The sequence below is a fragment of the Oncorhynchus mykiss genome, chromosome 15 (assembly GCF_013265735.2).
Source record: "Oncorhynchus mykiss isolate Arlee chromosome 15, USDA_OmykA_1.1, whole genome shotgun sequence".
In the NCBI taxonomy this organism is placed as follows: Eukaryota; Metazoa; Chordata; class Actinopteri; order Salmoniformes; family Salmonidae; genus Oncorhynchus; species Oncorhynchus mykiss.
In genome coordinates, this window is record NC_048579.1 from 76,949,746 (window position 1) to 76,963,473 (window position 13,728).

Below are 13,728 nucleotides of genomic sequence, written 5' to 3' on the forward strand. Positions count from 1 at the left end.
ACCAAGAAATGTCTTCAGCATTGAAGGTCTCCAAGAACACAGCGGCCTCTGTAACGGATGTGAAATGGCTAGCTAGTTAGCGGTTGTGCACGCTAAATAGCGTTTCAATCGGTGACGTCACTCGCTCTGAGACCTTGAAGTAGTGGTTCCCCTTGCTCTGTAAGGGCAGTGGCTTTTGTGGAGCGATGGGTAACGATGCTTCGTGGGTGACTGTTGTTGATGTGTGCAGGGGGTCCCTGGTTCGCACCCGGGTATGGGCGAGGGGACGGTCTAAAGTTATACTGTTACACCTCCACCATTCTTAAATGGAAGAAGTTTGGAACGACCAAGACTTTTCTTAGAGCTGGCCACCTGAACAAACGGAGCAATTGTGGGGAGAAGGGCCTTGGTCAGGGAGGTGACCAAGAACCCGATTGCCACCCTGACAGAGCTCCAGAGTTCCTCTGTGGAGATGGGAGAACCTTCCAGAAGGACAACCAGCACTCCACCAATCAGGCCTTTACGGTAAAGTGGAAGGAAACCACTCCTCAGTAAAAGGCACATGACAACCCATTTGGACTTTGCCAAAAGGCAGCTAAAGACTCTCAGACCATGAGAAACAAGATTCTCTGGTCTGACGTAACCAAGATTGAACTCTTTGTCCTGAAAGCCAACCATCACGTCTGGAGGAAACCTGGCACCATCCCTATAGTGAAGTATGGTGGTGGCAGCATCATGCTATGGGAATGTTTTTCAGAGCAGCCGAAGCTGACTCGCTCTCCTCTGTGCTCATCCTCCTAGATCTATCGTCTGCCTTCGACACCGTGAACCATCAGACCCTCCTCTCCACCCTCTCAGGGCTGGGTGTCTCAGGCTCTATCAGATCCTCCTCTCCACCCTCTCAGGGCTGGGTGTCTCAGGCTCTATCAGATCCTGCTCTCCACCCTCTCAGGGCTGGGTGTCTCAGGCTCTATTAGATCCTCCTCTCCACCCTCTCAGGGCTGGGTGTCTCAGGCTCTGCACACTCTGCATCCTACCTGGCAGGCCGCTCCTACCAGGTGAAGTGAAGAGGATCTGTGTCTGCACCATGTACCACTACTGGTGTCCCCCAGGGCTCGGTTCTAGGCCCTCTTCTCTTCTCTCTCAACACCAAGTCACTCGACTATGGCATATTTTCAAATAACCCTGCCCACCACCTCAAGCTCAACCTCAACAACACAGAGCTGCTCTTCCTCCCAGGGAAGCGCCTGCCTGCTCTAAGACCTCTCCACGAGGTTGACAACTCCACTGTGTCCCACTCCTAGAGTGTAAAGAACCTTGTTGTGACCCTGCAAAAACACAACAATGGTGGAACCAACCCCCCCCCCCCCCCAAAAAAAAAAAAGTTAGGACAGCAGAGTCCCTGCCCATCTTCTGAAAACATCTGAAACCTTACATCCTCAAAGAGTATGTTAAATAATCCCACGGTACCTCCCTCACCCACCCTTTCAGGAACTAACACTCAACATTATTTCCATTTTACTAGCACTGGCTTTGCTGAGCTCCTTTATTGAGGAAGAATGTACTGGCTGTGATTATCTTACCTAGTTATCTTAAGACGGCACTAATTGTAAATTGCTCTGGATAAGAGCTTCTGCTAAATGACATAAATGTAATGTAACATATATTTTTTTTTTCAAGAGCGACAAACTTGAATTTTAAAAGAACAGATACTCTATCGCTGGGCAAAAATGAAGGAAAGAAGAATATCAATTGTGGAGTGGAGTCAGAAACTCAACCATCATCCACTTGACTTTCAAAAGAGAAGATGCTACCCTGCTGGCCTGACGTGCATAGAGCCTGTTCAATGTTTTATGTGTTGTGGAGTAGGGTAGCTATTATTATTTATCTCTGGTAAGTGTGCCTCTAGTCTAGCACGACCAGGAAACACCAAAGGACTCTACCGTCTGTAGTTTCGCCCTCTCCCTCTCTCCCTCTCCCTCTATCTCTATCTCTCTCCCCTCTCCTTCTACCTCTCTCCCTCTCTCTCTCTCCCTCTCTCCTACTCCCTCTCCTTCTACCTCTCCACCTCTCTACCTCTCTCCCTCTCTCCTGCTCCCTCTCCTTCTACCTCTCCACCTCTCTCCCTCTCTCCCACTCCCTCTCCTTCTACCTCTCCACCTCTCTACCTCTCTCCCTCTCTCCCACTCCCTATCCTTCTACCTCTCCACCTCTCTCCCTCTCTCCCACTCCCTCTCCTTCTACCTCTCCACCTCTCTACCTCTCTCCCTCTCTCCTACTCCCTCTCCTTCTACCTCTCCACCTCTCTACCTCTCTCCCTCTCTCCCACTCCCTATCCTTCTACCTCTCCACCTCTCTACCTCTCTCCCTCTCTCCCTCCTTCTACCTCTCCACCTCTCTCTACCTCTCTCTCCCTCTGTCCCTGGCTGGCCTGCCTTTAATCAATAATAGGTGGTCTGGTCAAGATACACTGTTGTTAATCCACCCACAGCCTTATGAATATCCTTCAGGACTGTTGATGCTAGTTCAGAATAATCAAAGCACGACTGTAATGTCATGCAAATGGATGCACACGTTAGAATGTAAGAACGATGCCTGCACCACCTCCAAGCTTGGCTTGAGACGTTACTGAACAGAGTGAAATAGTTTACAAGTATTTAAATCTTCTCTCTCTCTCTGGCCTCATCACACCAATTGGAGCATCTGGCCTCACCACACCAAGTGGAGCATCACACCAAGTGGAGCATCAGGCCTCATCACACCAAGTGGAGCATCAGGCCTCATCACACCAAGCGGAGCATCAGGCCTCATCACACCAAGTGGAGCATCAGGCCTCATCACACCAAGTGGAGCATCAGATCTCATCACACCAAGTGGAGCATCAGGCCTCATTACACCAAGTGGAGCATCACACCAAGTGGAGCATCAGGCCTCATCACACCAAGTGGAGCATCAGGCCTCATCACACCAAGTGGGGCATCGGGCCTCATCACACCAGTGGAGCATCAGGCCTCATCACACCAAGTGGAGCATCAGGCCTAATCACACCAAGTGGAGCATCGGGCCTCATCACACCAAGTGGAGCATCGGGCCTCATCACACCAAGTGGAGCATCAGGCCTCATCACACCAAGTGAAGCATCGGGCCTCATCACACCAAGTGAAGCATCAGGCCTCATCACAACAAGTAGAGCATCGGGCCTCATCACACCAAGTGGAGCATCGGGCCTCATCACACCAAGTGGAGCATCAGGCCTCATCACACCAAGTGAAGCATCGGGCCTCATCACACCAAGTGAAGCATCAGGCCTCATCACAACAAGTAGAGCATCGGGCCTCATCACACCAAGTGGAGCATCGGGCCTCATCACACCAAGTGGAGCATCAGGCCTCATCACACCAAGTGAAGCATCGGGCCTCATCACACCAAGTGAAGCATCAGGCCTCATCACAACAAGTAGAGCATCGGGCCTCATCACACCAAGTGAAGCATCAGGCCTCATCACACCAAGTGAAGCATCAGGCCTCATCACACCAAGTGAAGCATCGGGCCAACAATAAAATGACAGAAAAATAACGAGGCTTCTTCTTTTTAACAGCTTCTACCCCCAACCTATCAGACTCCTGAACAGCTAATCAAACGGCTACCCAGACTATTTGCATTGACACCCCCCCCCCCCCCCCCCCCCCCCCCCCACATGTACTGTACATATTACCTCAATTACCTCAACCTACTATTCCATTGTTGCTCTGTCATTATTTATTGTTTTTCAAATTTTTTAAATTCAGTTTATTTTAGTAAATACTTTCTCAACACTTATTTTTTTATTTACACTGCATTGATGGTTAAGGGATTGTTACTCAGCATTTCACTGTTGTATATTATTTAAACTGCATTGTTGGTTAAGGGATTGTTACTCAGCATTTCACTGTTGTATTCGGCACGTGTAAAAAAAGAAAGAAAGACAAAGATTTGATTAAAGAAAAAATCTTTGTCCAGTTCGAGGTGAGTAATCACTGTCCTGATGTCCAGAAGAGTTGGTTCAGAGCATGTAAAACAGCATCTCTCTCTCTCGCTCTCTCTCTCTGTCTCTCTCTCTCTTCTCTGTCTCTCTCTCTCTCTTCTCTGTCTCTCTCTCTGTCTCTCTCTCTTCTCTCTCTCTCTTCTCTCTTCTCTGTCTCTCTCTCTCTCTTCTCTCTCTCTTCTCTCTCTCTCTCTCTGTCTCTCTCACTCTCTCTCTCTCTCTCCCTCTCTTCTCTGTCTCTCTCTCTCTGTCTCTCTCTCTTCTCTCTCTCTCTTCTCTCTTCTCTGTCTCTCTCTCTCTCTCTTCTCTCTCTCTCTTCTCTCCCTCTCTCTCTCTCTCTCTATCTCTTCTCTCTCTCTCTCTCTCTCTGGTGTGGGGGAGCCTGCTAGCTTACCTATTGATTCCTTAAAAAGCCTTTTCTCATTATTTCCCAGTGCAGGCCAAGGTAGCCAGCTATGATGGGTTGGGGGGAATGTAAAGGGTTAATGGTGTTTACTTGTTTTAAATGGCAAACTGAGAAAGCTGGGGTGTTTGAGTCACCATTAGCAGTTCTGGTTTCTTCTTCTTTCTCCAGTAAGCTTTCAGAAGAAGCACGCTAAGACCGAAAAAAAAACAAGTCTACCAACGGCAGGTGAGGACGGGAGATAAAGGTTGCCATTGACAACCGAGAGGGGGTGACGTGCCCTGTCAGTACAGTATGTGCCCTGCAGAAGAGCATTTTAGAAATATTATGCAGCATCGATTGGACAGGCTATATTAACTACAGCCTTCAGTGGTGTGAAGTTTCCACTACATTATCTACAGCCTTCAGTGGTGTGAAGTTTCCCCTACATTATCTACAGCCTTCAGTGGTGTGAAGTTTCCCCTACATTATCTACAGCCTTCAGTGGTGTGAAGTTTCCCCTTTATTATCTACAGCCTTCAGTGGTGTGAAGTTTCCGCTACATTATCTACAGCCTTCAGTGGTGTGAAGTTTCCGCTACATTATCTACAGCCTTCAGTGGTGTGAAGTTTTCCCTACATTATCTACAGCCTTCAGTGGTGTGAAGTTTCCCCTTCATTATCTACAGCCTTCAGTGGTGTGAAGTTTCCCCTACATTATCTACAGCCTTCAGTGGTGTGAAGTTTCCCCTACATTATCTACAGCCTTCAGTGGTGTGAAGTTTCCCCTTCATTATCTACAGCCTTCAGTGGTGTGAAGTTTCCGCTACATTATCTACAGCCTTCAGTGGTGTGAAGTTTCCCCTACATTATCTACAGCCTTCAGTGGTGTGAAGTTTCCCCTTCATTATCTACAGCCTTCAGTGGTGTGAAGTTTCCGCTACATTATCTACAGCCTTCAGTGGTGTGAAGTTTCCCCTACATTATCTACAGCCTTCAGTGGTGTGAAGTGTCCCCTACATTTTATACAGCCTTCAGTGGTGTGAAGTGTCCCCTACATTTTATACAGCCTTCAGTGGTGTGAAGTTTCCCCTACATTATCTACAGCCTTCAGTGGTGTGAAGTTTCCCCTACATTATCTACAGCCTTCAGTGGTGTGAAGTTTCCGCTGCATTATCTACAGCCTTCAGTGGTGTGAAGTTTCCGCTACATTATCTACAGCCTTCAGTGGTGTGAAGTTTCCGCTACATTATCTACAGCCTTCAGTGGTGTGAAGTTTCCGCTGCATTATCTACAGCCTTCAGTGGTGTGAAGTTTCCCCTTCATTATCTACAGCCTTCAGTGGTGTGAAGTTTCCGCTGCATTATCTACAGCCTTCAGTGGTGTGAAGTTTCCGCTACATTATCTACAGCCTTCAGTGGTGTGAAGTTTCCGCTACATTATCTACAGCCTTCAGTGGTGTGAAGTTTCCACTACATTATCTACAACCTTCAGTGGTGTGAAGTTGCCCCTACATTATCTAAAGCCTTCAGTGGTGTGAAGTGTCCGCTACATTGTCTAAAGCCTTCAGTGGTGTGAAGTTTCCTCTACATTATCTGAATCCTTTAGTGGTGTGAAGTTTCCGCTACATTATCTAAAGCCTTCAGTGGTGTGAAGTTTCCGCTACATTATCTACAGCCTTCAGTGGTGTGAAGTTTCAGCTACATTATCTACAGCTTTCAGTGGTGTGAAGTTTCCCCTACATTATCTACAGCCTTCAGTGGTGTGAAGTTTCCGCTACATTATCTAAAGCCTTCAGTGGTGTGAAGTTTCCTCTACATTATCTACAGCCTTCAGTGGTGTGAAGTTTCCACTACATTATCTACAGCCTTCAGTGGTGTGAAGTTTCCGCTACATTATCTACAGCCTTCACTGGTGTGAAGTTTCCCTACATTATCTAAAGCCTTCAGTGGTGTGAAGTTTCCGCTACATTATCTACAGCCTTCAGTGGTGTGAAGTTTCCGCTACATTATCTAAAGCCTTCAGTGGTGTGCAGTTTCCCCTACATTATCTAAAGCCTTCAGTGGTGTGAAGTTTCCGCTATATTATCTAAAGCCTTCAGTGGTGTGAAGTTTCCGCTACATTATCTACAGCCTTCAGTGGTGTGAAGTTTCATCTACATTATCTACAGCTTTCAGTTGTGTGAAGTTTCCCCTACATTATCTACAGCCTTCAGTGGTGTGCAGTTTCCGCTACATTATCTACAGCCTTCAGTGGTGTGAAGTTTCCTCTACATTATCTACAGCCTTCAGTGGTGTGAAGTTTCCGCTATATTATCTAAAGCCTTCAGTGGTGTGAAGTTTCCGCTACATTATCTACAGCCTTCAGTGGTGTGAAGTTTCCGCTACATTATCTACAGCCTTCAGTGGTGTGAAGTTTCCCTACATTATCTAAAGCCTTCAGTGGTGTGAAGTTTCCGCTACATTATCTACAGCCTTCAGTGGTGTGAAGTTTCCACTACATTATCTACAACCTTCAGTGGTGTGAAGTTTCCCCTACATTATCTAAAGCCTTCAGTGGTGTGAAGTTTCCGCTACATTATCTACAGCCTTCAGTGGTGTGGAGTTTCCGCTACATTATCTAAAGCCTTCAGTGGTGTGCAGTTTCCGCTACATTATCTACAGCCTTCAGTGGCGTGAAGTTTCCGCTACATTATCTAAAGCCTTCAGTGGTGTGCAGTTTCCGCTACATTATCTACAGCCTTCAGTGGTGTGAAGTTTCCGCTACATTATCTACAGCCTTCAGTGGTGTGAAGTTTCCGCTACATTATCTACAGCCTTCAGTGGTGTGAAGTTTCCGCTACATTATCTACAGCCTTCAGTGGTGTGAAGTTTCCACTACATTATCTACAGCCTTCAGTGGTGTGAAGTTTCCCTGATTACCCTTTTCCCCTTCCTCCCTCCTCGTCTTCTAAGAAGGGGAGATTTATTTAGCAAAACATTGAAACAATAGTTTTTTCTTAAGTAAAAATTGGATTTTTGGAGGAAAACTCCTTCCCCAGGGCAGCGGTAAAGCATGGAGAGAAGACCAGTATTAGGATGCAGAGATGATGTCCCTTGCCTCTCCTCTCCTCGCTTATCCCTCTCCTCGCCTCGCTAGCGGCCTTGTCGGCCCGAATCAGAGGAACACGAGGGAGGGATACCAGATTGGTTCAGAATGAATTATTAGCCTCACCTTCATGGAAGATTAAACTAATCCATCCACATGTTGCCAGGGCTTCTCCTGAACACTACTGCTTCTGAACACAGTTATACCCTTCTAAACACAGTTCTACCCTTTGAACACAGTCCTACCCTTCTGAACACAGTTCTACCCTTCTAAACACAGCTCTACCATTCTGAACACAGTTCTACCCTCTGAACACAGTTCTACCCTTCTGAACACAACTCTACCCTTCTGAACACAGTTCTACCCTTCTGAACACAGTTCTACCCTTCTGAACACAGTTCTACCCTTCTGAACACAGTTCTACCCTTCTAAACACAGTTCTACCCTCTGAACACAGTTCTACCCTTCTGAACACAACTCTACCCTTCTGAACACAGTCCTACGCTTCTGAACACAGTTCTACCCTTCTGAACACAGTTCTACCCTTCTGAACAAAGTCCTACCCGCCTGAACACAGTTCTACCCTTCTGAACACAGTCCTACCCGCCTGAACACAGTTCTACCCTTCTGAACACAGCTCTACCATTCTGAACACAGTTCTACCTTTCTGAACACAACTCTACCCTTCTGAACACAACTCTACCCCTCTGAACACAGTCCTAACCGTCTGAACACAGCTCTACCCCTCTGAACACAACTCTACCCCTCTGAACACAGTTCTACCGTTCTGAACACAGCTCTACCCGTCTGAACACAGCTCTGCATAAGCGAGAGGGATATTAGATTAGATTGTATTAGTCCCATGTACAGGGACGCAGATGTAGTTGCATTGTACAGTGAAATTCTTCAGCTCCGACACTGCAGGTGTGAATAAAACAAGCAAATGAAACAATACAAACTTTAAATAATAATATTTACATATTTACAACGAAAGAGAGAGAGATCATCTGGGAGAGAACAGTTTAGTAATACAGTAGACCTGATCGACAGCTGTCTGTTACCTCCACTGTGTGGACAGGAGAAGACTAGTTGTCTGTTCCCTCCACTGTGTGGACAGGAGAAGACTAGTTGTCTGTTCCCTCCACTGTGTGGACAGGAGAAGACTAGTTGTCTGTTCCCTCCACTGTGTGGACAGGAGAAGACTAGTTGTCTGTTACCTCCACTGTGTGGACAGGAGAAGACTAGTTGTCTGTTACCTCCACTGTGTGGACAGGAGAAGACTAGTTGTCTGTTACCTCCACTGTGTGGACAGGAGAAGACTAGTTGTCTGTTCCCTCCACTGTGTGGACAGGAGAAGACTAGTTGTCTGTTACCTCCACTGTGTGGACAGGAGAAGACTAGTTGTCTGTTACCTCCACTGTGTGGACAGGAGAAGACTAGTTGTCTGTCTGTTACCTCCACTGTGTGGACAGGAGAAGACTAGTTGTCTGTTACCTCCACTGTGTGGACAGGAGAAGACTAGTTGTCTGTTACCTCCACTGTGTGGACAGGAGAAGACTAGTTGTCTGTTACCTCCACTGTGTGGACAGGAGAAGACTAGTTGTCTGTCTGTTACCTCCACTGTGTGGACAGGAGAAGACTAGTTGTCTGTTACCTCCACTGTGTGGACAGGAGAAGACTAGTTGTCTGTTACCTCCACTGTGTGGACAGGAGAAGACTAGTTGTCTGTTACCTCCACTGTGTGGACAGGAGAAGACTAGTTGTCTGTCTGTTACCTCCACTGTGTGGACAGGAGAAGACTAGTTGTCTGTCTGTTACCTCCACTGTGTGGACAGGAGAAGACTAGTTGTCTATCTGTTACCTCCACTGTGTGGACAGGAGAAGACTAGTTGTCTGTTACCTCCACTGTGTGGACAGGAGAAGACTAGTTGTCTGTCTGTTACCTCCACTGTGTGGACAGGAGAAGACTAGTTGTCTGTTACCTCCACTGTGTGGACAGGAGAAGACCAGTATCTTCAGACATGGTTTTTAGCTTCTCGCTTTGCCCTCTTTGTCGTTGTGGAAGTGAGACCAATAAAAGAAGAAGAATATTAATAATATAAAGAAGGGTTATAAACCAGAATAAAAATGTCTGCAGTCCTCAGCTGACAGTACCTACCTTCTGTTGAAAAGGTCAGGGTCTCTGAACCTGGCCTCCCTGTCGTAGACAAAGTGTTCCTGTGTGATGGTGACGCTGTGGTCCAGACTGTAGTTCTTACTGATGGTCACAACAGGATAACCCATCTGGAGGGTCCAGCAGTCCATCACCTCCTTAATGTTGATGTCCTTCCCTTCCTTCTGCATGGCCTGGGGGGGGGGGGGGGGGGGGGGATGAGGGGAATCAATTAACCAATTAACCAGTTAATCAGTCAGACATTGGTCTGTCGGTCAAATCATATCAAATGTTATTGGTCACTTTCACATATCTTACAGATATCGCAGATGCAGTGAAATGCTTGTGTATCTATCTCCAAGAGTACAGTAATACATAATGCTTGTGTTTATAGCTCCAACAGTACAGTAATACATAATGCTTGTGTTTATAGCTCCATCAGTACAGTACAGTAATACATAATGCTTGTGTTTATAGCTCCAACAGTACAGTAATACATAATGCTTGTGTTTATAGCTCCAACAGTACAGTAATACATAATGCTTGTGTTTATAGCTCCAACAGTACAGTAATACATAATGCTTGTGTTCATAGCTCCAACAGTACAGTACAGTAATACATAATGTTTGTGTTTATAGCTCCAACAGTACAGTAATACATAATGCTTGTGTTTATAGCTCCAACAGTACAGTACAGTAATACATAATGCTTGTGTTTATAGCTCCAACAGTACAGTAATACATAATGCTTGTGTTTATAGCTCCATCAGTACAGTAATACATAATGCTTGTGTTTATAGCTCCAACAGTACAGTAATACATAATGCTTGTGTTTATAGCTCCATCAGTACAGTACAGTAATACATAATGCTTGTGTTTATAGCTCCAACAGTACAGTAATACATAATGCTTGTGTTTATATCTCCAACAGTACAGTACTACATAATGCTTGTGTTTATAGCTCCAACAATACAGTAATACATAATGCTTGTGTTTATATCTCCAACAGTACAGTACTACATAATGCTTGTGTTTATAGCTCCAACAATACAGTACAGTAATACATAATACAAGTTTTCAACTTGGTTTCATCAGACCAGAGAATCTTGTTTCTCATGGTCTGAGAGTCATTATTTTGTATTCTATTTAACCTGTATTTAACCAGGCAAGTCGGTTAAGAACAAATTCTTATTTACATTGACGGCCCACACAGTCGCTTTGTCATCATCAGGTATTCAGTGTAGATTGCTGAGGATTTTATATTTCAATCCATTTTAGAATAAGTCTGTAACGTAACAAAATGTGGAAAAAGTCAAGGGGTCTGAGTACTTTCCGAAGGCCCTGCATCTGTTGGTCACAGATACCTTAAAAGAAAGGTAGGGCTATGGATTATAAAACCAGCCAGTATCTGGTGTGGCCACCATTTAACCCATGCAGAGCGACACATCTTTGAATAGATTTGATCAGGCTGTTGATTGGTGGCCCGTGGAATGTTGTCCCACTCCTCTTCAATGGCTGTGTGAAGTTGCTGGATATTGGCGGGAACTGGAACACGCTGTCGTATACGTCGATCCAGAGCATCCCAAACATGCTCAATGGGTCACATGTCTGATGAGAATACAGGCCATGGAAGAACTGGGACATTTTCAGCTTCCAGGAATTGTGTACAGATACTTGCGACATGGAGACGTCCATTATCATACTGAAACATGAGGTGATGGCGTTGAATTACTAGTACAACAATGGTCCTCAAGGTTCTCGTCACGGTATCTCTGCTCATTCAAATTGCCATCGATAAAATACAATTGTGTTCGTTGTCCGTAGCTTACGCCTGCCCATAGCATAACACCACCACCACCATGGCGCACCCTGTTCACAACGTTGACATCATCAAACTGCTCGCCCCCACACGACGCCATACACAGTCTGCCATCTTCCTGATACAGTGAATGATGAAGGTGTTTAGCTTGTCGGGAGGCAAGGATATGAAGGTGTTTAGCTTGTCGGGAGGCGAGGATATGAAGGTGTTTAGCTTGTCGGGAGGCGAGGATATGAAGGTGTTTAGCTTGTCGGGAGGCAAGGCGTCGGTGTCTGCGACGTGGCTGGTTTCCTCTTTATAATCCTTGATTGTCTGGAGTCCCTGCCACATACGTCTCGAGTCTGAGTCGTTGAATTGCGACTCCACTTCGTCCATGTACTGTCGTTTTGCCTGTTTGATTGCGTTACGGAGGGCATAGCTGGTCAGTTTGTACACGTCCATGTTCCAAGTCAAATTGACGTGGTTAAATGTGCTTTCAGATTCGGGCAAATGATGTCATCTATCCATGGTTTATGGTTTGGATAAATTGTAATCATCACGGTGGGAACATCATCCTCCTGATGAACTCAGTGTATACATTGATATTATTTTCAGAGACAACACAAACATTTCCCAGTCCATGTGATCAAAACAATCTTGAAGGCATAGATTTCGATTGGTCAGACCAACGTTAAACAGTCCTTACAATGGGTCCCTTCCTGTTTAAATTTCTGACAATAGGAGGAGGGGAGCAAAATGGAGGCGTGTGTCCAATTTTCTTTATTAAAGTCCCCAGCTACAGTCGATGCGGCTTCAGGATATGTGGTTTCCATCTTTCAGTGTAGTTCCATAGCAGTGTTGGCTTGGGGGGGGGGGGGGGGGGGGGAACATACACGGCCGTGAAGATGACCGAAGAAAAATTATCTTGGGAGGTAATTGATGGTGATGTATTCCAGATCGGGAGAACAAAAGGACTTCCTGTACATTACCACCATGAGTAGTTTATCATGAAACATACAACTCCATCTTTTCTTTTTCCCGGAGAGTTCTTTCTTCCTGTCCGCGTGATATATGGAGAACCCCACAGGCTGACTGTATGGGGACGGTATATCCGGAGAGAGCCATGGTTCCACAAAACAGAGTACGTTACGGTCCCTGATGTTTCTCTGGAAGGAGATCCTCGTCTGCTTTATTGTACAGGGACGGAAAGTAAGGACAATAATACACCCGGAAGCGATGGATGGTAATGCAGGCCTCCTGAGTCTGACTAAGAGCCCTCTCCTTGTTCTTCTTCTGCAGTGACGGTGTCTTGGAGCAGCCCCCAGGATGAATGGAACTGCCTCAGGGAGTATAAACAAAGGATCCAATACAGGGAAATTGAATCTAAATGCTGGTGAGTGACCGCCAATCTAATATCCAAAAGTTATTCACGGCTGTAGGTTAATTATGCAAGAAACGTTTTGAGCAAATAATGTAAGAAATAACAGCGAAAAAAATACAATATACTGCTAAGTTGGCTAGGAGCTAGAAACAGGATGACCATGTCTGTTTCCACAATCTAGTACTATCATTCAGTCTGTCATTACTATCAGTACTATCATTCAGTCTGTCATTACCATCTAGTACTATCATTCAGTCTGTCATTACTATCAGTACTATCATTCAGTCTGTCATTACTATCAGTACTGTCATTCAGTCTGTCATTAACATCAGTACTATCATTCAGTCTGTCATTACTATCAGTACTATCATTCAGTCTGTCATTACTATCAGTACTATCATTCAGTCTGTCATTACCATCTAGTACTATCATTCAGTCTGTCATTACCATCTAGTACTATCATTCAGTCTGCCATTATCACCAGTACTATCATTCAGTCTGTCATTACTATCAGTACTATCATTCAGTCTGTCATTACCATCTAGTACTATCATTCAGTCTGCCATTATCATCAGTACAATCATTCAGTCTGTCATTACTATCCGTACTATCATTCAGTCTGTCATTACCATCTAGTACTATCATTCAGTCTGTCATTACCATCTAGTACTATCATTCAGTTTGTCATTACCATCAGTACTATCATTCAGTCTGCCATTATCATCAGTAATATCATTCAGTCTGTCATTACCATCTAGTACTATCATTCAGTCTGCCATTATCATCAGTACTATCATTCAGTCTGTCATTACCATCTAGTACTATCATTCAGTCTGTCATTACCATCAGTACTATAATTCAGTCTGTCATTACTATCATTACTATCATTCAGTCTGCCATTATCATCGGTACTATCATTCAGTCTGT

The 13,728-nt window shown here is 45.2% G+C and overlaps 1 protein-coding gene across 2 annotated transcripts in view; it reads right to left on the reverse strand.

The window, feature by feature from the left end:
- The window catches only part of LOC110512778 (thyrotropin-releasing hormone-degrading ectoenzyme), a 406,337-nt gene that overhangs the window by 78,279 nt on the left and 314,330 nt on the right, over nt 1–13,728 (reverse strand). For both annotated transcript variants that reach the window (XR_005036243.1, XM_036945426.1), the window contains exon 9: nt 9,630–9,817. Coding sequence is in view for 1 of the 2 variants with exons in the window: in XM_036945426.1 (XP_036801321.1) it covers nt 9,630–9,817 (188 nt within the window). In the remaining variant the exon portion in view is untranslated. The remainder of the gene's footprint in view (nt 1–9,629; nt 9,818–13,728) is intronic.